The sequence below is a fragment of the Amphiprion ocellaris genome, chromosome 3 (assembly GCF_022539595.1).
Source record: "Amphiprion ocellaris isolate individual 3 ecotype Okinawa chromosome 3, ASM2253959v1, whole genome shotgun sequence".
In the NCBI taxonomy this organism is placed as follows: domain Eukaryota; kingdom Metazoa; phylum Chordata; class Actinopteri; family Pomacentridae; genus Amphiprion; species Amphiprion ocellaris.
The window spans coordinates 36,304,554-36,332,174 of record NC_072768.1 but is presented as its reverse complement, the minus strand read 5'-3'; the positions used below and the strand labels follow the sequence as shown (position 1 = coordinate 36,332,174).

General features: G+C 38.6%; 2 protein-coding genes across 7 annotated transcripts; one reads left to right on the top strand and one right to left on the bottom strand.

The window, feature by feature from the left end:
* Positions 1 to 958: 958 nt before the first annotated feature.
* On the top strand, positions 959 to 23,218 carry LOC111585666 (muscarinic acetylcholine receptor M4-like). Of its 5 annotated transcripts, none has more exons than XM_055009344.1 (5): positions 962 to 1,301; positions 4,505 to 4,663; positions 10,266 to 10,337; positions 13,043 to 13,956; positions 15,222 to 23,218. In XM_055009344.1, exons 3-5 carry the CDS (start codon positions 10,325 to 10,327, stop codon positions 15,645 to 15,647), a joined length of 1,353 nt encoding a protein of 450 aa, XP_054865319.1. In that variant the 5' UTR covers positions 962 to 1,301; positions 4,505 to 4,663; positions 10,266 to 10,324; the 3' UTR covers positions 15,648 to 23,218. The 5 variants fall into 5 exon arrangements, with proteins under 5 accessions (XP_035797394.1, XP_054865319.1, XP_035797393.2 ...); XM_035941500.2 differs by lacking the exon at positions 962 to 1,301 and adding an exon at positions 2,825 to 3,897 and having other exon boundaries at positions 15,225 to 23,218; XM_035941502.2 differs by lacking the exon at positions 962 to 1,301 and adding an exon at positions 2,828 to 3,897.
* On the bottom strand, positions 16,267 to 27,621 carry mdkb (midkine b). 2 transcript variants are annotated; one of them, XM_055009346.1, is made up of 5 exons: positions 27,566 to 27,621; positions 25,890 to 25,978; positions 22,564 to 22,737; positions 20,338 to 20,496; positions 16,267 to 16,784 (listed from the first exon to the last, which is right to left on the bottom strand). In XM_055009346.1, the coding sequence occupies exons 1-5, from the start codon at positions 27,604 to 27,606 to the stop codon at positions 16,765 to 16,767; spliced, it is 483 nt and encodes a 160-aa protein (XP_054865321.1). In that variant the 5' UTR covers positions 27,607 to 27,621; the 3' UTR covers positions 16,267 to 16,764. The 2 variants fall into 2 exon arrangements, with proteins under 2 accessions (XP_054865321.1, XP_054865322.1); XM_055009347.1 differs by lacking the exon at positions 27,566 to 27,621 and adding an exon at positions 27,455 to 27,489.

Here is a 27,621-nt window from a genome sequence, read left to right as displayed (position 1 = left end):
AACTACACCCCTAAACTCAGAGATCTAGTTTTTAATAACCAATATGATCTGATTTTGGTCATTCCAGGCGACCAATCCAGCATGTCTTAAAGAGACAGGAGCTAAAATGAAGCACTTCACACCAAACAAAGTCATTTTCAGAAAAAACAAAACATTTGTAGTGTGAAATCTTTTTTTTTTCTTCTGACATGTTACATTTCTTTAAATTTACAAAAGTGCAAACAGATCATATTCAGATCTAACCTATAGAAACCATGGCGCGTGGGGCTCAACCAGCCACATTTGAAGTAGCAAATTTTTTTGTCTTAGACCACGATGCCATTCAGTCCAGCTACACATTTACAGGAGAAGGAAGTTAAACATCACTGTTGCTTTATATAGTGGGGGAGATTTACAATACAAGTCCTCAGCAGAAAACTCCTTAAATGCCTGAAAAGCCTCGTTTCAAGTCCAGGTTTTTCTTCTGTTACTTATCGGCATCATCACGTAACTCATTTGCATAACACTTGCTAGCTGCTAGTTTAGCCTCAAACATATCCAATCCAACACTATCTCCTACAAAAGCTGCTTCTTCTACAACTACACCCCTAAACTCAGAGATCTGGTTTTTACTAACCAACATGATCTGGTTTAGGTCGATCCAGGCGACCAATCAGAGCAAAGTGGGCGTGTCTTATAGAGACAGCAGCTAAAATGAAACAGAAGAGGTACAGCCTTAATGTTTAAACTGAGAAAAATATTGTGTTTTTGAACATTAAATCAGGTAAACATCGTCAAATAGACCCCAAAAATACATTTATTAACCTGTAAATGTGCAGAATATGGGTCCTTTAATGACATTAAAACAGAAGAATGAAGCAATTTGATGAAACAAATGGTAGATGGAGGACCTGAGAAGGTAGATATTCTTTATTCCCTACAGGTGTGCTGTTAATCTTATTACGTCAGACGATGTAGAGGAAACCAGACTGTGATTAGTTAATGTTTTAAACTAACACTGGTCAGTTTGTGGCTGTTCACTGAGGATCTGCAGCCTTCTGTCCTCTGCTGCCAGATGAAGCGGATCAGACTCTTTATTAATGATGGAAGGAAGATGAAGTGTAAACTCAGGGTGGCGGCGTCCTCCCTAACGGAAGCAGAGCTCCGTCCGTTCTCGCAGTAATGTGTCATTACGTCCCACGTGAACCGGAGTCTGATCTGAGGCCAGTCAGAGACGCGAGTCGCTTCGTCTTCAGCTGCATATAAACTGCTGCTGCTGCCGACAGACGACGATCTGAGCGGCTGGATCAACTCCAACATCAGTAAGTAATGTCATCAGTTTGTTCCATATTCTTAGATGTGTTTCTATTTTATGGTTTATTCAGATTTTAGATGTGCACTTCTTTTTTTGCACATTGTATATTTTGTTTCATATTACAGATGTTTGAACAACGTATATTTTCACATAAAAATCTGCATATTTTGTATTTTAATATTTATTTTTTCACATATATTACAAATATTCTTATTACTTTGCTCTAAGTCTGTGGTAAGTTTTAGGACTCCTATGAATAATGTTTTTTACTGGAAATGTTTAATTTTCAATGTTAAATGTGGGTTCTTGACTAAATATTGTTGAATTTCCTGCAAAAAAGCTGTTCAGAAGGATTTTTTGGCACTGGTTCTATCAAGAAATGATTAATATTATACTCAGATTTTTAGGATTTAAATGTAGTTTTAGTTCAGCTTCAGGTTGCCAGTGGTGGAGTAAAAAACTGCACATCTTTACTTGAGCTACAATGGAAAAATACTAGTATTAGTACTAATATGTTAGTAAAATTATAAACGTTGGACCTGGCAAATGAGCTTAAAGTCATAAAAGTAAAGGTTCTCAGTGTAGATAAGTTGCTCTTGTTACTGACGGTATTGCATATTTTATTTTTGCTGTGTTATTCTTGATGCATGTTACTGTCTAATCATTATTTTCATTATGGATTAATCTCCGGATCGATTAAAAAGTCAATTATTTGGTTTGTAAGAATTCAGAGAATATACAGAGAAATGTTGTTTGGGTACAAGTGACTCCATTATAATCAAAATAATTACCAGACATAAAAAGAAAAGCATTATTTTTTCTTGTTTGAGAAGATGGAATTCTGAAATTTTGTGCTTTTTTCAGGAAAAATAATCTAAATGATGATTGAAATGTTGAATAATCTTCTGTCAGTTCGCTAATTGATCATATTTACTGTTTATATGGTTTGTAATGAAGCTTTATTTAAAAAAAATAATAAAATGTTTAGATGCAAACTTCAGATTCTTGCAAAGGAAGGTTTAGTCAGTTTATTTTGTAAAGTAAAGTAGAGCCGTCAGATAAATACAGACGGACAAATCGTCATATTCAGGAGAACTTTAAGGAATCATTTAATTCTCTGATTCATCTGGGAGCTTCTCACTTTATTACAAGGAGGTTCTTGTTACAAACAGCTGGGAAATACGGAAAAATAAGACGTAAACGTAAATAAATTCATAGTCTTATTAGCTTTTGAAATTCATTGAGCAGTGACTGAATTTCAAAGCTTCTATCTGATGGTTCGATTTATTCGATTGTTGATCTTTGAATCTATAAAACAGCAGAAAACAGAAAAAATATTTACAGAGGACAAAGTGACATCTGCAGATTTGAAGCATATTTTAAAGTCATTATCAACAAAATTAATAATCGGATTAATGTGTAAGAATAAAGGTTTTAGTGATGACTTGAGTTACTGTCAAACATCTAGAAGTAGGGTTTCCTATAAATTTTCAGTTTAGTTTATCTATTAAGATCCCAGGATTAAACTGTGTGAAATATGAAGTGTAAACTCTGAATTGAAACTCTGAAAATCAAATCAGCAACAGTTTTAGGAACTTATGAATCATTTCAGACGTTATGTTTTCAAATTTTTTTCTGTTTTCTGTTGCAGTAAATTGAACATTTTGGGGTTTGGGACAAAATCAGACTTACAAATTTCTCTTTTTTCAAATTTCGATGTGCATTTATTCCTTGGTGTTTCATTCATACATTTAATGTAAAACCTTCAACCAAGGTTCATTTTCAGTTTATTTTCAGTCTTTACAGCTGCATGACAACGTACAGCGGCTTCATGCCATGTTATGGTGGACGACTTTAAGCAACGCAATTACAGCCAAGACAATGACAAATAGCAACCAGGAGAACTAGCAACAATTTCAAATTTAAGAGGGAAAAAGATAAAAATGCAGTTTCCACTCTATGAAAGTACCCATTTTTAAAACAGCAATGAGAATTTGCATTGCCTTCAACCTTCCCGGTAGAAAACGACCTCAGAGTAGCAGGTTTGTGATCCTGGAAAATGTTGTGGAAAAACTGCTATGACCTTAAAAACCACACTTTGTTGGGATGCACTGTTCCCTCTAAGCTGCGCGCATGAGCAATTGCGCACTGCTGACACGGTCTCCGCGCACAGAAAATCTGCGCTGTGCACAAAAAAAAAATCCAACCTAAATTGCAAATAAAATAAACACGTAACAATTCATTCTGTGCTATTTTTCAGTGTGAGTCAGTGAGTGACCAGTGACTGGCTGCTGCAGCCAATGATGCGATTCACATACGTATTTACCATAGACTGTACATAATGGTATTTACGCAGCTAATCAACGTCATGCGTCCTTATGTGCAGCCACCGTTGTTGTCATAGATATGAATGAGTAGATAGGACACGCCCCTTTGAGCTGCGTGCTACAGCGAGGCTAAGCTAGTGGGGGAAAAGTTTCAGTGCATTCCGTTGATGTATACAGCGTGAAAACGGAAACAAGTATGCCGGCTCACTGTGCTGCATACAGTTACACACTACGTCGTACGATTGAGACAAGGAAACTTGGAATGACTTTTCATAGGTAAGAATAGTTTTTGGCTGTTTTTTCATTATGAAATCTTGTTGAGAGCTTCCAGTCTATGAGAGCTAACTAGTTAGCCACTAGCAAAACGCTAAGGCGAGCTAGCAGCTTGACAACCAAATACCAGACGATTAATAGTAGCTGTAGTATAGTAGTACAAGCAGTAGTAGTAATACTAAAAGTACAAGCAGCAGTAGTAGTATAAACAGCTGTTAGAGTCGTAGAAGTAGTATCAGCATTTGTAATAATATTACAAGTTGTAGTAGCAGTGCCAGTATCAGCAGCAGTAGTGAGTAGTCACATTGCTATTACTACCACCAATACTACCAATAGTAGTTATAAAGCCTAACTCATATATATCCAGATTACCATCTATGTTCTTCCTCCAAACCCATTTTATGATTGGGATTACAGACAATTCTTTAGGACTGCTCTCAAATAATTGAAATGTTACTAAACAAGGTTATACTTATCAAATTAAATAGCTCTGGTCTCCAGTATATTGGCGAATTCGGTTCTTTGTACTTAATTTATTAGTATGATTTCTTTTTAATATGTTGTGTACAGACTTAATTACTTCTCTGTCTACTTTTCTTACTCCATGTAGGTTTCCCAGAGACTATGGGTTGAGGAGGAAGTGGAAGTTTGTCGGCTTAGACCTGGTGTCATTCCATCAGTGTTAAACTTCCCGGCTCATCTTGGAAGAGTACGTGCCAGAAAGACCACGACCAAGCAGCCTTGAGATCTTAGGCAGCGTCTCCCTGAGGTGGGTGTCGACGGTGTTCACAGTCAGGTCTGTGGTAATCCCGTCAAAAAACAAAACAGAAAAAAATCTAGATTATAAATCAACATGTAACCAAAGCACTCTGTGTATAACGCCATAGTATAGGATGTAGTTCAGAAAATGTCAAAGTATAGTATGCTTTACTCAAGAATAACATAGTATGGCCTGTAGTTCATAGTACAGCATGTTGGCAAGAAAAAAAAACAAAACATAGATTATTATGTGGTTCAAAAAGCGCAAAATGATAGGATGTTGCCTAAAATTGTCATGTATGATATTTGGTTCAAAAAATCTCATAGTGCAGTATATTGTCAAAATAGTATGTTACTCAAGAAAACATCAGTATAATATGCCATCTAAAATATGCCATAGAATAATAATTTCATTGCACAAGTAAAAGTATAGTAAGTTTTAAAACTGTTCGAATTCTTATATGTTGCTAAAAAAAAAAACTAAAAAACTAAAACAAAAAAAACCGTCACAGTAATATGTCAATTAAAAAAGCCTATAGAATAGTGTGTCGCCCAACAAACATCATAGTGTAGCATGTCGCTCTAAAAACGTCACAGTATAGCCTTTAGTCCACAGCTGTCAGTAGGTGAGGAGCAACACAAAAACAGTCCAAACGCTGGTTTCCAGAGGGTTAGATGAGAATTTATTTGAAAGAGTAAGTTTACAACAACACAACATGTGAGGGGGTTAAAAACAAATGGGTGTTAGTAAAATAAAAATAAATCAACAGAACTAAAAGTGAACTTCATGTTGACATTGATGGGCATTCCAACCAGGAACAAAGTAAAAGATAATCAATACGAAAAAAAACTCTTCCTGTTCACCTCTTAAAACCCAAAAACACACTGCAGTAGCACCCTAAACTAAAACTACCAATGGGTTCCCTGTTTTCCTTTGTGAACAATTCAAAGGTCCCTCTCTATCTCCCCACACATCCACCAACCACTGGAACACATCTCCAAAGTTCTGCTGGACCAGCTCAGCTTCCCCTCAGAAGAAGTGCTGCCACCTGCCAGATGAAGGAGCCTTTTGAGAGGCAGCTGGCATCGTGATTGGACTGTACTTTGGTCTGTTCCAATCCAGCTTCAGCTCCAGAGACGGCAGGCGGGACGAGTCAACGGAGGCCTGGTGGACGAAGTCATGCAGCTGAGTACAATCCAGAAAACAACAGAGGAGGAGGAAACAAACATAGTAGTATAGTAGAAAATATACATCGTAGATTGTACAAATAACAAGTCAAAGGACAGAGACATACATTGTAGAATTGTAGTAATTGTGGCCTGACTGATTTACTGATTATCAGTATTTTATTTTTTACTGATTTACAGTAATAAATACATTTAAAAATGGTACTACTTTGGCTCTGAACCTTTATCTACCTGTGGTCGCTCTGTCTTCTGGAGTGATTTGATTGGTTATACGTCACAAATAAAACTCCTTTAACATCTGTAAACAAAACAAAAACATATCAACAAAGTCTTCTGTTAGAGTTTGTGTTCTTCTAAGTTTAACTACAAGATTTTAAATACTTTCATTTACTGTAAATGAATATCTACTCCAAATGTCTCACTAATAATCATTATCAGCCCTCTATACTCAACCACACTTAGTACAGTCCGGTTCCCCCTTCTATAAATCTGCCTGGAATCTTCCACTTCCTGTTTGTCAAAGTGGCCTTCTACCTGGACAGGTTTTGTTGGAGCTCATGCAACAAACATTTTGGGTAACTGCACTTTAATATGGATGGATGACACTGAATTAGAGTCTGTTTTAATGAGACTGAGTTAAGATGTGTAGCTCTGTCATTAAATAGTAAATTATTTCTCAGAATTCACAGAGAAAAGTCTGAAATGTTTGCTCGGTTAGCGTCCCACATGTTCTTTGGCTCAGCTAAAGCTAACTCTCTCCAATTTCTGGATCTCTTGAGTTGCTTGTTGTTAAAATATCTTGCTAGAGGTGCTGAAGCTCAGAAAGTCTGAGATGTTTGTTCAGAATAAGCTCATTCTCAAGTCTGATCTGAACTGTCCTCTTTTGTTTGAACTTTCCCTAAACTTAGGAGTTAATGACAGAGCAGCACATCCAGACTCCGTCTCATTTATGTAGAGATTAAACTTCAGTGTCATTCATTGATGTTAAAATGCAGTTTTTCAAATGTTTGTTGCACATGCTCCCGACCAAACCAGTCCAGGTGGAAGACGATGTGAAGAGAAAGCTCCAGAGGATGAATATCACACATTTACGTTGGAAATAAATGTCCTTTAATTAGACATTGTCATGCAAAAGTTGGATTTCCCTTTAATGATGTTCAAATCTTGGTTGAGTGTTTTGTTGATGTTGGTTTCTAAATGTTTTCTGACACTCGGCCTCAAAGATTAAAACCTTCTACGGCTCACAAGCTGCAACAATTCACACATTATCAACTATCTTTCTGACTAAACTAAGATAAAAAGTGAAAAACTGCCTGATTCCTGCATCATGAATGTAAATCTTTTTGGTTTTTATGACAGTAAACTGAATATATTTGGGTTTGATATTTTATAAACCAAAACAAGAAATGAATTACTGGAGAAAACAATCAACAGATTAATGGACAAAGAAAATGTGTTTTCCAACATATATGGCTGAATTACTCCAACATTACAAGATACATACAATTTTAATTCAATTTTATTTATATAACGCCAATTACAGGTCAAATTGTCTCAAGACACTTTATTTTTATATTTTTTTGTCATATTTAAAATATGACAAAGTAAGAAATTTAAAGCTCTTGACTAATCCAATTATATGGTTTTTAAGAGACTAATGGACAATTAAAACTTTCTCCACTAAAACTAATAAACATGAGGTCAAATAGAAGGAACAGTTTTAAATACTGCAGTCCCACGATGACAAGAATAAAGTTTGTCAACAAAAACTAAATCTGCTGGTGGATTCCATTAAAGTCCTAATAAGTGATAATAAAGTGTGATACTAAAGGTTTGTGGTGCTAAAAATCTCCAAGTAAAGATATGAAGTTGAACATCTGGATGGAGGTTGATAAAAGTTGATCTCCCTTCATTTCTCTGGAGCGACTCCATGGATTTTATGGATGGTGGTTAAAGACCTGCTCTTCTAGTGGTCTTCCTTCTAGTCGCTGTAAAAAGTCAGTCCATCCTGGCCGACTTCAACACCTCTTCATGATACCTTGTTCTGCCTCCGACCTGGTGGAAACTCCAGAAACTCGGGAAAACCTGTCGAGACTCGAAGAACTCGTGGAGACTCGAAGAACTCGTCGGGCGGGGGAAGGTGTGGTGTGTGGTGGGGGAAGGTGGGGGAGTAGAGGGGGGAGGCCGCCACCCACCTCCCTGCCTACTCTCCGCCCTGACTCCACCCAGACTCCGCCTTGGCTCCACCCATGTGGTCACTTCAGGAACTACGATGCCAAAGGGACGACGAATTTATTTCTTTTCATCTGATCTGTAGCTCAGTGAGTTAAGAGTTTGCCTATGGAGCTGCAGGTCGCTGGTTCAAGACCAGACACTTCTTAAATTTTCTCAAAATCCTGACAAAGACAAAGAAAGAAAAAGGCCAGGTGGTGGGTCTTGAACCTGCGACCTTCCAGTTGGTAGTCCTTTTCTTATCCTCCTGAGCTACTCGCTCAGATACTAATTCTTCTTTTTTTTGCACATTTATCATCTATTTTTTGTCATTTTCGAGTTTTTTTTTTTACTCGGGTCTCGACTCCACCGTTTTTCTCAGGAGGTTGGACTTCAGCCTTTGTGCTGGAGGGTTGAACCTTCAGTTCCAAGACTTTCCAAAGCCTCCACACCCCCCAAGTCCTCAGGACCTGAGCTTTCACACAGTCTGAGGGCTGAAATTTTCTAAGTCCCACAGTAGTTCTCTGTTAGTTTGAACCTTCAGACAGTCCAAGGACTGATATCTTCTAAGTTCCTGAGTAGTTCTCTGTTAGATTGAACCTTCACACAGTCTAAGGGCTGAAAACCTTAAAGTTCTTGAGTAGTTCTCTGTTAGTTTGAACCTTTCGACAGTCTGAGGACTGAAAACCTTAAAGTTCTTGAGTAGTTCTCTGTTAGTTTGAGCCTTTAGACAGTCTGAGGACTGAAATCTTAAACGTTTCTCAGTACTTCTCTGTTAGTTTGAACTTTCTGGTTAACAGAAGCCTTAAAACTTGTGACCATGAGTCTTGATTTCACATTTAGACCATCAATCTGAGTTCTTCTCAGACCTTCACCTGTGGGTTTTTTAGAAATCCTGAACAAACTTTGATTCTCTTCACTGAACAATAAAGTTTGTGGAGATCAGAAGGTAACATTAGTTTGATCGATGCCTTCAACCTCTAGTAGACTTTATCTGGAAAGCAGTTTTCTGAAATGAGTTCTTAGTAAATCTGTCCACAATCAAACCAAGAACATAGAAAGAGGAAATGTTTGAAGAAACAACTTGATGTTTTCATTTCAGACTAGAAAACGCTTTAAAGACCTTGATCTGTTTTTGCTCTTTTTGATCGTTTTATTGTCTCCTCTGTTTAATTTGATCTTCTAAAGTTTAACTGTTTTAAAGGTTTTATCTTTAGTTTGATTCTTCTTAAATGTTTAGTTTTGCTCTTTTCTCACCTTTTATTGTTTTCTAATGTCTGATCTGATTTCGAAATGTTTTGTCTTTTTAATGTTTAATTGTTTTTTCAAATTTTTTATCGGCTTGTTTTAAAATTTTCCTTTTCTTTCCCAATATTTAATTTTTTGATTAAATCTTTAAGGTTTTTCTTTTTAAATGTTTTACCACCTTTTAATGTTTAATTTTCTTTTTAAATGCTTCATTGTATTTTCTGTTTAATTCCTATTTAAAGTTTTATTGTCTTTAAGATTTAATTTTCTAATTAAACATTTAATAATGTAATTAAATGTTTTATATTTTTCTAAATGTGTAATATTCTTGTTTAATTGTATTTTTTAAATGTTTAATTATCTAAAATATTTCATCTTTAATGTTTAATATTTTTGTTTAAAATTTTTTGTTTAACTTCATAATTACATGCTTTGTATCTTCCGTTTAATTAGCTAATTAAATATTGTATTTAATGTTTAATTTTCTTTTTAAAAGTTTTATTATATTAAATGTTTTTTCCTTTGATTTAATTGCTTTTTTACTGTAGTTTATTTCTTTAATCTTTTTTCTGTCAAGATTTTAACCAACCTTAAAAATGAAACAAACCCTTCAATCACAATGAAAATACTTCAGTTGTCACAATCATGAGTTAGTCAATTATTCAGTTTATCAATTCAACTTTATTTGTTTAGCACCTTTTACACAGATTACAAAACTAAACAAAGAGAAAAAACTATGCTAAAACTATGATTAAAACTCACAAACAAAAAAAGATTTAACATGGTAATAAAATCTGTTGTGTCCAGGGGATGGAGGGAGTTTATTGAAGTCTTCTTGGGCTCACATGGTAAATCATTTAAAATATAAACTTGATATTCAGTCTAAGGAAACTGCAGAGCGACAGAAGAACCAACAATATCTCCTGTTTTCTCCTTTAATGAGTCGACTCTTCTTGTGCTTTCAGACCAAAGAACTACAGACTCTTCACAACCTGCTCAAACTCTTGGTACAGGACCTCACCACATGGCTCAAGAAGGTTTCCTTCTCATTTCTACTCTGAAGCTCACCTTCTCCTGCTCAAACTGCTGACAAATGTTTCTGCTGCTCTAAAGTCTGGTCTCCAGAACTTCCTAAAAACTCTCAAAGTCTCTTCTGCTGCAGGTTGCTTTGTAGAACTGTTCCAGAAAACCTCACTAAACCACATGAAGGGGCCTCAAGATAGTCGTCCAAATGAAACCTTACAAAAACCAAACTAGCACAACCCAAACGCTAAAGTCTCCTGCAGCCTACCAGAGAACCTCTGAGAACAGAGAATCAGGACAGGAACTCTTACCTTCTGGACAACCAACGCTGGTTCTCAAACAAGAATACAGAATGTGTCTGACCAAAAACCTCTAAAGACTCACTACAGCCAAGATAAAGACACAACTCAGCTGTACCAAATCCACTAATCACTGCACACATTAGCACCATGTGCTAACTGTGGCTAAAGAACCACATTTACCAAGACAACTATCCAGTACAAAGCCCTAAAACACACCAAGAAACACATTAAAGCCTATTTTACTGCTGGAAGCTGCAAGCCAACACCTAAAGAACAAACTAAAGCAATGGAACCAAACCCGGTTCAGTGGTGAAGGAAGCAGAGGAAATGTTTGTCTGCAGCTAAACAAAGCAGGAAGACACTGAGCTGCTCAGGTGTTCCTGATAACACCAAGCAGCCACCTGGACAGCCAATAGGAACACAGCTTCCTGGAAGTCCAGAGGGCTGGGTTAGTGAAGGAAATTTCATTTAAAGTTGAAGCAGAAAGTTAATAAAGAAAGTTGAAAACCACCTTCTGATACCTGAAATCTCTGAGTTTTCACACAAAGAACACCTGAACATGTCAAACTGGTTCCATAGTAGAACTATCATTGTAAAAACGTCATAGTATGGTGTGTTGCTCAAAAAACATTATGACCCGGCTGTCAGGGGACAAACATGTAAGAAACATGAGAACAGAGAGAACCCAACCAGTAGATCACAGTTTATCATCCCCCAGTCATCTCCTGAAGTCCATATGGTGAGAGACATCAGTATCTGGTTGTTAATTTACCAGAGGATGCTTATAATCATGCTGATGTGGTCTGTACTCTACAGTATTTTAGTGACTCAATAAATGCCTAAGTTGTTTTTTTTAAATGCTTTTTAGTTTTTAATAAACATTTAACAGCCTATATGTAATCAATAAATGGCCTTTGTCTATCTTAAGAAAAATTCACTCAGAACTCTGATATGTTAACAGTACTAAATAAATCAATAAATGCATGCATACACACAAAAATAAGTTAATACATTAACTGTGTTAAGATAAGATTTAGATTTTTAAAAAGTTGTTTATGTTTTTGCAGAATCCAGTATTGCTCACTGGTTGGTCATTACATTTTATTAGTTTGATTTCACTGTTTAAAATGATGTCACCTCTTTTCAGACAGAACCTGTGATAATAAAACAATACAAAATTTTTAGTTCCGTGTTAATAAAGCACTTAAAGCTTTAAGTATGGCTAAATGCTTTTTTCAAAATTAAATATATCACTCCTTAGGTGGTAGTGGCCCCAAGTTCAGTAAAGTTGGAAAGATATTCACAGATTCGGACTTCCAGCATCAATAACTCATTAGATATAGGTTGTCAAAACATAAACGGTGCCTCTTTCCCATTGTTGCAAGGCAGACAATGTGCTACAAGCCCAGTTTTATCAAAAGTAGCTGTCTTTCAAGCTACAGGAATAACATTGGTGTCTATGGAGTGAACAGGGTCCGTCTGCAATTTGCAAAACCACTGCAACAGTAAAGAGAGACAAATATTCAATAACTTCACTCTTATACATTGTAGTGTCACTAAAATCACTGCAGCCTTCAAGTGGCTCCTGTTGACAAAGTGTTTTAACAGAAATGTAAATGCTGTAATTTGATTCTTTTAATGAACCATGTAACTTGAATGGATGTGATGCTGGTGTGACCACAGTGAACACGTCTGATGTTGCTCACAGTGGTCCAAGGGACGCTCAGGGAGTTTGTGTGTTTGCTCACACTCAGGAAAAATTACAGGGAACATTGTTGGGATGTTGGTTTATTTTGCAAAGGCAGAATCTTTAAGATGTTTCTCTCAAAGAAAAGACCAAGGTCAACAACTTATGAATAGTAGGCCAATGAGCACAAAACTATTTTTCCATTGGCTTATTTTGAATGGCTCGACATGTTTTGACCATTCCAGGAACTTTAAGTCTATGTCCATATGTTGAGGAAGGAGCTTCCTGATTCTCAGAAGGATGTGTAGACTCTGTTTCTGAACTTACTTATGTAACACATACACCTATCACATAGCGTGGTGATTAGCGCTGTTGCCTTGCAGCTAGAAGAGCCCCAGTTTGTGTCCCAGCCTTCCTGGGATCTTTGTGCATGGAGTTTGCATGTTTTCTCTGTGCATGTGTGGGTTTTCTCTGGCTTCCTCCCACAGTCCACAAACATGCTGAGGTGAATTAGTAGGTGTGAATGTGAGTGTGATTGTTTGTCTCTATATGTAGTCCTGTGATAGACTGGTGACCTGTCCAGACCTGTCCAGGGTGTCTCCTGTCGTCACCCTGAGTCAGCTGGGATAGACTCCACCCCCTAATGAGGACTAAGCAGTGTATAGATAATGGATGGATGGATGTTTAAAGCTCAGGGTTTTCTTTTTCATGATGTTTTCTGTGTTTTTAGGAAACATGGGACCGACTCCTGACCTCAACCTCAACACCTCTGCTTGGCCCCGCCTCTGCGTCAACGCCTCCTGCCAGGCCCCAATCACAGCAGGGTATCCCTACAGCCTCACCCAGCTGACCCTCATCGTCACGGTAACCGCCTCCCTCAGCGTGGTCACCGTCGTCGGCAACACGCTGGTCATCCTGTCCATCAAGGTGAACCGCCACCTGCGGATCGTCAACAACTACTTCCTGCTGAGCCTGGCGGTGGCCGACCTGATCATCGGCCTGCTGTCCATGAACCTGTACACGCTGTACCAGCTGCAGGGCCGCTGGCCACTGGGGGCCACGCTCTGTGACATGTGGCTCGTCATGGACTACGTGGTGAGCAATGCCTCCGTCATGAACCTGCTGGTCATCAGCCTGGACCGGTACTTCTGCATGACTCGGCCGCTCAGCTACCCAGTGTGGAGGACGGGCAGGAAGGCGGGAATGATGATCGCCGCCGCCTGGCTGCTGTCCGTCATCCTCTGGACCCCGACCATCCTGTGCTGGCAGACCGTCGGCGGTCGGCGAGCTGTCCCTGATGGAGCCTGCTACACCCAGCTACTAGCCAGCCCATCCGTCACTCTGGGGACGACGCTGCCGTCCTTCTACCTGCCGGCCGTCATCATGATCGGCCTGTACAGCCGCCTGTCGGCCGCCAGCCACAGCCGACTGAGCGTTCTCCGTTCAGAGCACGGCACGCTCCGGACGTCCAGCCCCTCCATTAAAGACTTCCTGTTGAAACGACGGAGCTGGGTGAGCAGCGACCCCACCTCTGAAGTGTCTCTGAACCAATCACAGTCCAGCTCGCCGAAGACCAGAAGGAAACGGAAAGCGTCCAGAAGTCCTGTTGACACGTTGGTGACGGTGGACAGCTGGAGACACCTGGTAGGTCCTTTAATTCTGTCCTCCAGAACTGTAATTCTGCTTTGTGCTGATTCATGACATCCTGATGGATCCACTGTTGGGGTTTCTTGAAGAGTTTTTCAAAGTTGAGGCTTTGAGCACAAATATAGTTGTATGCTGTAAGTCCTGATGCAAATTTGTGATATTAGAATCCTATTGTCAAAATAGCAATATCCAGGTCAAAGGAGCTGCAATTACTGCCTGAACATAAAATGTATCATGAACCACTAGGGGCATCCCTATCCGATCGTAACGACTAAAATCTGAGCTGATAAACACATTTTTTAAATGACTGGTAATAACTGAACTTAAACCTGATCCTTTGTTTACGTTCGCTATCACAGAAGTGTCATAAGTCTGAATAATTTCCTTAATATTAAGTTTATGAGATAAATGTAGCACACTTTTAATTAGTCAATGCACTGACAAAAGCAGTTATTACATTTTCCACAGGGATGTAGAAAGAATGAGCTAATTGATCTCAGCCTGTTTTAATACATATGTGTTGGTCAGAGGTCATTAAGCCTTACAAGTCTTTGTCATGGTGCCCCTTTACAGCTTAAACCCCCACAATGCTTTCTGCTTTCAAACACAGAACTGCTTGACGCCTCTGGTTGCTACAATATTAAATCAAAAGAGTCTCCACCTGGTGGCACTACAGGGTACAACAGCTCATCTACAATGCATGAAATGTAGGAAACTGGTATTGGGTTTTGACTGATACTGATTAAGAAACAACTTGGGTTGGATCAAAAGCAAAGTTTAATCGGAACAACACACCTTGACATAAGGTTCACAGAATCAGAACTAAAACAGTGAAGCAGCATTCAGCTTTTATGCTCCTCATTTGTAGAACAAACTTCCTGCTCAAACTGTCGGCTGTTTTAAATCAGGCCTAAAAACCAGATTGTTTACTGCAGCTGTCTATTAGATGCTCAACTGTTTTCTTGTCTTTTAATGCACTTTTCTGATCTTAATGTCTACTTTTACATTTTATTTTTATGATTTTAATATGTCTACCTTTAAATTATTTTCTGAATATATTTATTTGCCATTGTAAAGCACCTTGAATTGAATTGAAAGCACCATGTGTATGAATTGTGCTATACAAATAAACTTGCGTTGCCTTATAAATAAGGCATTGTGGTGCTACAGAGACAAATCTCCATTCCCGCTAGAACTTATAATGCAATCACTTTATTTTCTGCACACCTTTCAACCTTGGCTTGTCTGATCTGTTTCCTCAGCAGCGTCCAGCTCGGACCTCCACCTGCCAAACCGGAGACGAAGACTACAACAAGGTCGATAATGACTCCTCGTCCAACACCGACCTCCACCGGAAGGCGTCGGCGGCGTTCTCCACCTGCCTCAGCTTCAGGTCTCAGGAGAGGAGGCGGCGGCGAGTGATGGCAAGGGAGAGGAGGGTCACCAAGACCATCCTGGCCATCCTGCTGGCCTTCATCCTCACCTGGACGCCCTACAACGTGATGGCCGTCGTCGCCACCTTCTGCCACGTGTGCATCCCAGAGATCCTGTGGACCACCGGCTACTGGCTCTGCTACGTCAACAGCGCCGCCAACCCGTTCTGCTACGCTCTGTGCAACGTCACCTTCAGGAAAACCTTCTGCAGCCTCCTGCGATGTCGTGGCGGAAAGCTGAAATTACGCTTCTAGGGCAGGTACGCCAGTTTGCTCACCTGACACGTTGTATTGTAGACGATTACATTCAAACGAAGCACAAATTTTACTAAATTATGAGGAAAACCCAGAAAAGAAAACAGGAGTTGGTTTCCATCTTCCAGTTGGTTGGATGAACAGCAGGTGGAGCTAAGTTTCCAATTAAAGCTCAAACATGATGAAAATGTATGTTTCTATATAAGATCTCCTCACTGACATATAACTAAACTCATATATGGATCTTAAATCGTTTGGTCAACTTATAATGACTATAACTACTATAATAACATAATAGCACAAGGGTTTTCTAATCATCAATGAGCCTTTCAACACCATTAGCTAACACAATGTAGCATTAGAACACAGGAGTGATGGTTGCTGGAAATGTTCCTCTGTACCCCTATGGAGATATTTCATTAAAAATCAGCTGTTTCCAGCTAGAATAGTCATTTACCACATTAACAATGTCTACACTGGATTTATGATTCATTTAATGTTATCGTCACTGAAAAAAAACTATTTTTCTTTCAAAAATAAGGACACTTCTAAGCAACCCCAAACTTTTCAACAGTTGGGTAATTATAATCATCAGTGAACCAAAGAACAGACCAAACTCTTCACCAAAACAATGTACAGTATTTAATTTGTTCATTTATACAAGTCTCATCGTCGTCAATAATCAATCTATAGTTCAAAAATAGATTTCATAGAGGATTTTCTCATTGCAGATCTTTTTAAAGGGGATTCTAAACTCCAGTAAAAACGAAACTCATGACAGTCGAGTGGACGGACCATCCTGGTTCAGTTTCCACAACGTTAATTCACTTTGCGCTAAGCTTTTAGGACTATCTGAGTGTAACTGTTAAGAACAAACTATCAGCTATGAGGATTATTCTTATTATCTAGTGGGAGAAAAGCTTTCCACACTTTAATCCAAGTAAGCACAAGAACATCACATGAGAAACCAGAACAAACAGTCAGAGGAGGCCAGGCGAAAGGTGGTTGGTGCGTTTTGGAGGAGTCTCTCGGTTTTTTTTGTGTTTGATGAAGGAGGGAAGACGATTGTTCAGCTGGAGGAAGAAATCCTGCCGTCGTCTGCATCGTGTTTCTTCCTTCAGTTTGACTTCTTCTCCCCTGTTGAAGCAAACACCAGCAGTTATTGTTAGTGACTGTTTTATAGTTTGCAAAAAGTACAACTAAAGTAAACCTGCAAATAATGACTGTTTCCCTTACTGATTCATCTGCTAATTATAAGCAGGCATGCAAACTTCCTGCAGCTCAAACTGTTTGATTTGAAGTCCAAGACTTGGAGAGCTCAAGTTTTGCATTTGCTTTTATTTTATACCTGCAGTGTGGAGTTTTTGTGTCCCCCTTGTGGCAGTGAGGACAAAGATTTGCAAAATTGCCACAAAGACACTTGGAAGAGACCACAGAGATTCAGGAAAATTCCCAAGAAACTCAAAACGACTACGAAAAGATGAAAAATAACCATAAAAAGATGCTTACTGACCACAAACTGATTTGAAACGAGCACAAAAAGATGCAAATAAACCACAAAGAAACCCAAAAACTGTGAAAAGAGACCACAAATGGTTGCAACATGACCGCATAGAAATGTAAAACAACTGAACAAAGGACCACAAAAACATTCAAAATGACTACAAAGTGATGCAAAACAACCATAAAAAGATGCCAAATGACTACAAGTGGGTGCAAAATGACCACAGACACAAAATGACCACAAACAGACAGAATACGACCTCAAAGAGACACGAAACAACTACAAAGTGCCCTGAAATGGCTACAAAAAGATGAACAACGACTATGAAGAGACTCAAAACAACTAGAAAGCTAGGTAAAACCATAAAATGACTCAAACTGACCACAAAGGGACACAGAATGAGCACAGTAAAGCATGGTGATTCTCAGTAGTCCTGGTCAGGGTGTATGTTATTGCTAGAAGGAAGGCAGCTGTTTGAGTTTCTTTTGTATGTTACATCTGAGAGCCTTCTTCAGTTCTAACTGACTGGTTAACTTTCAGATGCAGGTGGATTGTTGAGTCTTGGAGCTGGTTCTCCTGTGTTGGTCCATGCACTTGTGTAGTGGTTGTTTCTTCTCCCCTATATAAAGGTCTGTGCAGTTCTCGTTGCATTGGATATCCACAGTGTAGTCATTCTTACTGTGAACTTGGTGTTTTTATTCACCGAGTTGTTCTGTGAAGGTTCTACTTTTAGGGTTTTGGTTTTGACTCAGCTGTGATCCACATATCTGAACCAGTTGTGGAGAGTTGTTCCCTTGAAGGAGCTCAGTTCTCTGCTTTCCACTTCCCACATACGGAGGTTGACCACAGTGGGTGGTACTGGATGGGCTTTGGTCTGTAGAAACCCTCAAAGTATTTAAAATAGGTGGTGTTCCAGCAGAGGTCCAGCAGGGAATCCATCTGATTGGAGGTAAAGTTGGTTCCTGGTTTTCTGATGCTCTCCACAACCTCAGATGTAGGTATACTTTAGAAAAATGAGGTGACATCACATGAAACCATGTTTTTTGGGGGGCCAGGTTCAGTTTCTAGGCCTTGTTGACTAAATTGGTGGAATTTTTCCTTGTGCATCTTCAGATGTCCATATATACATTGTAAAGCCACTACCCTGGAATAATGAGCAGTCAGGATTTTTCTCCTTTTCTAGCTGTTGTGGATGATCTATGAACTTCTTTTTGTATCTGCTGGTGGGATCTCACTTAAGAGCTTCACAGGTTCTGTTGTCACTGTAGATGTTTGAAGAAGGTGTTTTTGCCCTAGAGAGCACCACAGAGCCCTTCATCCTGAGTTGCTCTGGTTCTGTCAGATTGTTGTTCCATGTGGCTGATTCTGTTGTTGTAATGATGCCACCTACTGGTAACGGTTGTCGAAATATTTCACAGCTAAGACACCCACGTCTGGTTGGGAAGTGTCATCATCTGAGACATTTTTCACTGACTTAAGTCACAAATCTAGTGGTGTAGTGTCCTCCCCTTTCATCTGGTTGGTTTGGATGTTTTTTGAGTTATTTTCTCTTGAACGTAATGCTCAGAATTTCCATATTTGCCATCTGTTGCCCTTTTATGTTGTGCTAAATTTCAATTAACTTGAAAGTTTCCTCTGTGACTGTACTGGATAGAGGTGCTGTCAGTTTGTGGAGGGTGGGGCAAACCTTGTCCTTGAGTGAATCGATAGAAGATGAACCAGTACAGTGATGCAGTCAGTTTAGGACAGGTTTCACCGGATTCTTCACAAACTGACAGAACTTCTACCCAGTACAGTCTTGGAGGAAGTTTCCAAGCTTGTTGTAAAGCCACAGTTGGCATAAGACAAACAAGGAAATTCCAAACATTAAGAGTTAAGAGCAAATAACTTTAGGAACATCTGAACCAACCAGACAGAACCAAGATGACACTACACTCATAGACATTCGGGATAACTTAGTGAAAAATGGATTAGATGGGAACGTTACCCAACCAGAGAAGGACGTTCTGGCTAAAGAACTAAAGTTACAGTTACTTGCAGTGGATGTCATTACAGCCATAGAATCAGACAACAACCTGGCAGAGGTAGAACAGTTCAAGATCAAGGGTTCTGTTGTGCTTTCTACTGAAAAAATATGTCGTCCAACCAACATACAAACAAAGGAAGGTAGTAACATCTTAGAGTAAAGACCGGAGCATCACCATCCTGCCAGCAGAGAAGGGAAGGTTGTGCTACACCAAAACAACCATAGTACTCAGTGACAACACCACCTATGAGGCTCTGAGGTGACATGCTACAGTTAAAAGAAAGTCATAGATGATTTCCACAACCATCCACTGTGTCACCAGTTTAACCTCGTTGAAGAGGCACCATCTATACATGGACTTTAAAGGAAACACATGGAAGTAACATTATCTCAGTCTCCTATAAGTCTGCTAAACCTCGGGCCTCCATCTTAGCTTCATTGGTTGGAAATACTTCACATTAATTCTAAAAACCCACCGATTTAGTCAACAAGGTTCAGAAACTGGAACCAACACCACCTTCAACCATGGTTTTATTTGATATATCTTCACTTTTCTCATGTAAACCTACATCTGAGGTAGTGGAGATCATCAGAAAACAGCTACTGCAAGACAATATTTTAAATAACAGAACAAACAGACAGATATTTGCACTGTTGGACCTCTGCTGACCACCACTTACTTTAAACACCTCAAAAAAACCACTTCAGATAACCAAACTATACCCTTAATCACTGTGGGTTACCCTCACCTGGATCTATAAGCATGGTCTGCTGGAAACTTCAATCCAATCTGAAATATTTGTTCTTCATGTTACAGGTTAGAACTTATGGTGTTTTTAAATGTTTCTAGTTATTTCCAGGTTTACACATTAATGCTGCAAATTTCTGAGGAGACTTTTGGACCTCACCATTCCATGAAGCAGAAAAGCAACACATTTTAGAAGTTAAAAGCAGAAAATATTTGATATTTTAGCTCAAAATGATCAAAAATTCACAGGTCTTGTTGAATAACCAGTTAACTAACACTCTCTCCAGGATTTTGTCATTACTGAATCCCCCAAAAAGGACCAATTCAGCTTTCGTTATTCAAACAACATGAGTTTGGCGACTTGTGGAGCTGCTTGTGAAAGCAGACTTAGTGGTTTGTGTGGAGCTCTCACCTCTGGCCTTCTTGACTTTGGGGGAGCAGGGTTTGGACACCTTGACGGTGTTCTGACACTCGGCGTTGAACAGCGCTCGCTTCAGCGTTCCCGACCGGCTCTTGGTGTTGGTGGCGGCGTCACAGGAACCCCATGGACCGAACTTGTACTTACAGTCACCTGCAGGAACATTTAAACTGTTGGTTTGTGCTGCAGAGTTCAGACGTCACATCTGGATTCATGTTTAAAGGCTGATTCCATTTCAAATGGACACCAGAAACAAACATGTTTTCAGTGGCTTTTGGTTGCTTTAGTGGCCCTAATGCTTCAGGATGTTGTATTTATTTTAGAATTTCTTACAGGTTGTCATCCTGTTGTCTTGCTTTTAGCATTTTAGATATATATATATAGTTGCTGTACAAACAGATTTTAAAAGTCTGTTTGTTTTGCCATAAATGTTGCTTGTATTGTGACGCAGATGAGGGGAAATGTTAGATTGACATCAGTAAAATACTTAGTCAGGTATGTGTATTGTATTTATAAAACTGTTAACAATAAACACAAGTACAGAGCTACAATGCAGGCAACAAAACCATGCATAAGTACCATAAAGTTCCAAAGTCAGAAGTGAGACAAAACATGGACAATAGAAAGACTGGTTATTTAATGTACTATTAAGCCCAAGATGATTATAGCCATGCTAAATTGTGATGTCTAGTGAGCATTTCTAGCTTGTTTTTTGCTCATATTGAACTTTCTTCAGCTTTAGTTGTTTTAAAACATCAATAAACTTGATTAGATTTGATTCAGACAGACTTTGATCAGTAATTCTAAAGGAGCTGTTTGCAGTGAAACAATCAGAGCAGATAAACGTCCAGCTGCTCTCTCGAAAAAGATCCAATCTCCTGAAACTAGATTAGTTTTAATTTTACATTTAGTCAGTTCCAGAACAAAGAGACCAAACCGAGTGAAGTTAGATTTAAAAACTGCTCAATGCAAAGTTACATTTTTATTTCAAATGTGGAATAGAGATTGTTACAGAAGCCCAGAGATGTCGTGGAGCAAAGAAAAAAAAAATATCAGCTGCTCTGATTGAACCATTTCAGCGTCCTGTGAGACCTATTTTATATTAGAGTGAATGGCGCCTTTAAAGCTACCGGTTGCCATTAAACTGACAGCAAAGTGAGTCTTCTATTTAACCCTTTGAGCTGCCAGTTTAGCCGTCACTGGGACGTCCAGGTGTTTTTGCCAAACTACATTTGACACACTATGTACTGGAACATACTAAATGTTTTTCCTCTATACTACATATTATGGGACTATGGATAATGGAACTCACCCTAAATCTTTCTCTGGCGTACTACAGAATAAATCCCCTTTGTGCCCTACAAGTCATGTCCTTTTCCACAGTGTAAGCTGACCTGTTCCAACCCCACAGTGTTTGGAATAATTCGGGCATGATATCTTGATTTTCCTAACTGGAATTCTGACTGGATTTCTGGTTTTATTCCTTTGGGTATCAAAGGAAAGTAAACACCTTCCTGACTCTATAGGCAGCCAAAAAAAGCACTGCAGCTGGTCAATGTTGGCGGCAATTGCACACTACCGTGCTTTCGCTGCTTTAGGATTTTTTTTGGAAGATTTTTACTATTTTTTTGGGAAAATATTTACAACAATTTTCTTGCCAAATTTGGGGGATTTTTTAAAAATAAAACTTTTAAGGAATTATTAGAATTTTCTTCCTGAAGGTTTTGCAAATTTTCAGAAATTTGGGGAATTTTTTTGCTGAATTTTTGGATTTTTTTCAGACAAGGAAACTATTCTTTGGTGCCTGTAAATGAGGACAACAGGAGGGTTAATTCTCTTCCTCATTATTGGTCACGTCTTTTCTGTGCTCTCCCTCCTTTCTCGATCCTTCCTGGTGTTTTAATTCATCCTGTTCCATGTTCTCTTCATTATACGGACCACTAACACCAGACATCCAAACACCTGCTGGTATTGGTACACAACTGTAATTGTATTAATGCAGTAGCGGGTATTTAGCCAGCAGATGTCACCAGTTTTAAATATCAAATATTTCAAAATCTGTGAATTGACTTCCGTTATGACTCCTCATGTGCTCTGTACATTTTAATTTTCCATATATACACTGTATTTATGTTCCTCTGGGCTGATAAAGCTGTGGTCTGTCTCAAATCATCATGTGTGAGTGTTGTGTTTTTGGTGTTTTTGTGTGCTGCCTCTTACTGATGTCCTTCTTCCAGTTGCAGGGGATCCTGCAGTGGATCTTGTCGGTCCGGTCTTTGCAGGTCGCCTCCCTCAGACCGTCGCCACAGTCTCCATGTTCCGGCACACATTTCCCGTACTGAGTCTCTGCAGAGGAGCACTCGGAGGCCGGCCGGGATTTATCGTGTCTCCCACCTGCCGAGCAGAGAGTCGGTCAGAAAACCACCCAAAGAGGACGGCGACATGAACAACACCTTAAAGTTTCACTCAGCAGTAGCTTCCAGCGGTCAGAAACTCAGAAATGTTCAGTTTTTTATTTATTTTAACAACAAAACACCTGTACAAACCTGGTTGTTTTAGAGAATGTTCAATTTTTCCATCATACACATAAAATAAAATATCAAAAACTCACACTTGTGCCTTTTTTCTCCACATATTCAAACTTAAAATACAAGCAGCAATGATTCAAACTGTTCGTTTTACAGTTTCACGGCTACAACGCTCATTTTTTATTCATTTTATCCTCTGTATTATTTCTGTTGAATACAAAGATCCTCCTGCATCATGTTTTTAAATGTATATTTTTCTGTATATTTATGATAATGTGTTTACTCTTTGTTGTGATAAATGTTCTATAACTGTAATTTGACTGTTTACAATAAAGTTTATAAGCAAATTTGTGTTTCACTACAATATTTTAGGTCCATTTTAATCCACCTGTCATGTCTTATTTTTAATATTTTAACTATCTTTTACTGGTAAAACCTCAAAATTTCATTGTAGGAGTATTAGTAATTATTAGTAGTAATAGAGTATTTTAGAATCAGATTTTGTTATTTTTGCTTAAATAAATTCTATCACTCTGACAGGTCTAGTAAGTAACAACAACATATAACAGACAGTTTGTTGGCAGGAAAACAGGATGTCAACAACACAGGATTCAAAATGTTAAAAAACAAACAGTTTTCCACATGTTTGTTAGACATAAAAATGTTTTAGTAACGAATTAGCAGAAAAAAATGACACTAAACATGGAAAAAAAAACAACACAAAGCTAAACCTGGTTCAGTGCACAATAATAAGCTTAGCATAGGATGCTAACAGCACAAATGTACATTAACAACAGTCAGATCAAATATCAGTGTGTGGCACTTAAATGAGCTTTTATTAAATCTGCTGCAAATGCAACACTGGCAACCAACAAAACAGAAGATAAACTGACCAAAGAGAGATGACTAGAAAGAGACAAAATGATGACAAAAGACACTAAACAACAATAAATCAACAGAACAACCACCAAGACACTCAAAATGACCACAAATACATGCGAAACAACTACTAATGATGCAAAATGACTAGACAAAGACACAACGCTCCCTCAAAAAGTTACAAACGTTGCAAAAAGGCCACCTCAGGATCAAAATGTCCTTTAAAAGATGCAAAACTGATGAAAAAGACATGCAAAATAACCACTAATTATTCAAAACAACTATAAAAACTGTGAAACGACCATACGTGATGCAAAGCTAGCTCAAAAAGTGGAGAGAAGATGCAAAAACGACCACAAAAACATGCAAAACCTTGGAAATATGCAAACTGATGACAAAGAGACATAAAACAACTACAAAAAGATACAAAATAACTACAAAAGATGCAAAATGAAAATAAAAATAGACAAAATGGCTTCAAAAGACACAAAAGACCCCATCAAGATGCAAAATGACCTATAGAAGTGCTAAAAGTGACAAAGAAACACAAAATAGCTACCAAAGATGCAAAACAACCACTGAAGATTCAAAACAACTATAAAAAAATGCAAAACGACCATACAAGAGGGGCAACGCTCTCAAACAGCCAAGATAAGATGTAAAAATGACCACAAGATGGCTTCAAAAGACAAAAAAAGACCACATAAAGATGAAAATTGGCCTCAAAAAGATACAAACTGATGATAAAATTATCACAAAAGATGCTAAATGACAACAAAAGGCCACAAAAGGAGACACAAAATGACCTCAAAGAGACGCAAAACCTGCAACATGATCATCTTTGAAAGACTTTTTTTCCCTCTTTTAGCTCCATGTTTGGTCTCCACCACCTCCTGAGGAAACATCTGGATCTGTAACTGCTAAATGATGTGCTTTGTTCACCACATCATCTTGTTTGGTCTTGATTCTCTGTGGCTTCATCACATTTCATTTTTAATAAATCATGAGGATTGGTGCAGCTTTAAAACAAAACTAAAAACAACCTCATACAGCCTGAGCAGAGTCGGACTGGAATCTGAACATGCAACGCTTCCTCATCAGAATCTTTGTGTTTTCAGCAAAGCACGACTCATTATGTCAACAGGAAAAACTGGCTTTTCTCACTCTTTCAGATTTTCTTTGCAGTCGAGAACATTCCTGCTGTGATGTTATTCACTGTACGAAACATAAAGAGGAGCAGCCAGACGACAAGAGCAACAAACCAAGAACTCAAGATGGAATTCCTCACCTTGTTTTTCTCTTTACAGTAGCTATGAAGCTGCTTAGCTTAGCATAGCTTAGCATAGCTTAGCTTAGCATAGAGACTGTAAACAGGGATAATGTTAGCCTGCCTCAGTCAAAAAATCCAAAATCCACAAAGACTAACATGTTCCTGAAAACTGAAGCAGGTTGGGTTTTTAAACTTTGGTTTGGTGCAGATTAAACAGACAAGATCTAACATGTTAATTATCTGTACATGTTTCCCTGTATTCAGTCTTTATGCTAAGCTAAACTAGCCGTCTTCTTAACCCTCATGTTGTCCTGTAGGTCAAAATTGACCCGTTTTAAAGTTTGACAATGTGGGAAAAAAATATTTTCATAGTGAAACTTCTGATGTCCACATTTTCAACATTTCTGGGAAATCTTTGAACATTTTTTGATGGAAAAAAAAAGAAATGTTAAAAAGGTTTCTTAAGAAAATTCACACAAAAATCAACCAAAATCCAGTGAAATTCGCTGGATTTTGTTAGATTTTTTTGTGAATGTTCTTAAAGAAAATGTTAGAAGTTTTACTGATATATATGGAATCACTTTAGATATATTTAGGATTTTTTTTGGAAGATTTTCACTTATTTTTTTTTAAATATTTACAAGAATTTTCTTGCCAAATTAGGGGGATTTTAAAATTTTTAAGGGAAACTTTTAAGGAATTATTGGCATTTTCTTCCTGAATTTTCTTCCCCTTAAGGGGAATTTTTTTTGCTGAATTTTTGGATTTTTTTTCAGACAGGGAAACAATATTTTTTGGTGCCTGTAAGTGAAGACAACAGGAGGGTTAATGGACCAACAGCCACTAACAGACACCAAAGAGGAGCTCACCTTTGTGTGCTTTGGCCTTCTTGTTGGCCTCAGCGCTGAGCGTCAGGACCAGGAGCAGCAGCAGCGTCACGGACAACAAACCTCGCATTCTGCACACACAAAAACATGCAGTTAACGATTACATAATTATCATCACAGTCAGGGAAAAACTGCAATCACACAACCCAGAGGCTGAACATGTGTCCTTAAACTACATTATTCCAGCATTAACAACATGTTATTGTAGACTAAAGTAGGCATCAGACTGTTTTGTTGTCTCATCTGAGTCGACACATAACTGGTCTCTGGATGTAATTATTGCACCAAAGATGAGAATCAAACTGTCTGTGGTAATAATGCAATGAACATTTGGTTCAGATGTGGGCATGAGTCCAACAGATGTGTTACTGAGATCCATGGTTCATGGAGGATTTAGTGAATGAGCTTTACAGCCACAAGGCCACAGACGCTGTATGTAGGGAAAGAGACTGAAATAGATGCAATAGCTCTATAAAAAGATTCAAAACGAACATAAATAACTGATAAAATATCTACAAGAACACAAAAACCAACTACAACAGACATACAATTACCATAGAAGAGACACAAAATAACCTCAGAGACACAAAACAGCCAAAAAAAGGCAAAACTACAAAGACACAACAACGTCAAAGAGACTAAAAACAACCAAGACATCTATTAAGAGACACAAAACAACTTAAGAGACAGAAAATGATCTCAAAGACATGCAAAGCAACCACAAAGATGCAAAACAACCACAAAGATGCAGAACAACCACAAAGACACAGAAAATACCCACAAAAGGGCACAACAACAAAGAGACACAAAACAGCCACAAAGAGACGCAAAACAACCAGAAAGAGACTTAAAATAACTTGAAAGGGACAGAAAATGACCACAAGGACACAAAAACACTCAAAACAGCTACAAAGAGACATAGAATGACCTCAGGGAGACTCAAAACAATCTCAGAAACACAAAACAAAGAGACACAAGATAACTTCAAAGAGATAGAAAATGACTGGAAGGAGACAAAACAACTACAAAGAGAAACAAAACAACCACAAAGAGACACAAAACAACCAAGAGACACAAAACAGCCACAAAGAGACACAAAACAACTACAAAGAGACACAAAATAACCACAAAAGACTCAAAACAACCATAAACAGACACAAAACAACCAGAGAGAGACACAAAACAACTGCAAAGAGACATTTTGCCTGTTCTTTGATCTCTGTGTTTTGTGCAGTGATTTCTACTGTGACGACTGACCGTCTCTGAGCCTTTTTGCTGTTTATTTTTATGAAGACACGGTGTTGTTGTTCTCATTTGTCCTAATCTGCTTTGCGTGGAGGCTGGTGCTGCTGTCCGATAGCGTGATGAATCTCGGCCTGCTCAGCTCGGCCAGATGGTCCAAATTTAGTCCAAACCAAATCTGCTTTCTTTTCAGCTCGGCCCCCCAAACCAGACCTCAGCACGCCTAAACCCTGTAATCTGACCATTGTGGTGGGAGCAGCATCGGGATTATGAAAGTGGGCTAATGTATTCACGCTCAGACACACCCGGGTGTTATTCCGCACATATCTGCGGTGTGTTTCGTCGGGATTAAAGTGTTCCTTCGCCGTTTGATCGTCCACCGTCGGCTCGGAGGGCTAATGCAGAGAGTCAATTACCCATAAAGCCCCTCTCTGCCTGTCTCGCTCTCTGTTGTCATTGTGCTGCGAGATGA

What these genes read in the sequence shown, in the direction of transcription:
- LOC111585666 (XM_055009344.1), top strand. An exon ending in TGGACAGCTGGAGACACCTG is followed by an intron (nt 13,957 to 15,221) that starts GTAGGTCCTTTA and finishes CTGTTTCCTCAG; the next exon opens with CAGCGTCCAGCTCGGACCTC.
- mdkb (XM_055009346.1), bottom strand. Translation starts at nt 27,606, where the DNA reads ATGACAACAGAGAGCGAGACAGGCAGAGAGGGGCTTTATGG. An exon ending in GAAGGCCAAAGCACACAAAG is followed by an intron (nt 22,738 to 25,889) that starts GTGAGCTCCTCT and finishes TCTGCTCGGCAG; the next exon opens with GTGGGAGACACGATAAATCC. An exon ending in CAAAGTCAAGAAGGCCAGAG is followed by an intron (nt 16,785 to 20,337) that starts GTGAGAGCTCCA and finishes TTGCTTCAACAG; the next exon opens with GGGAGAAGAAGTCAAACTGA.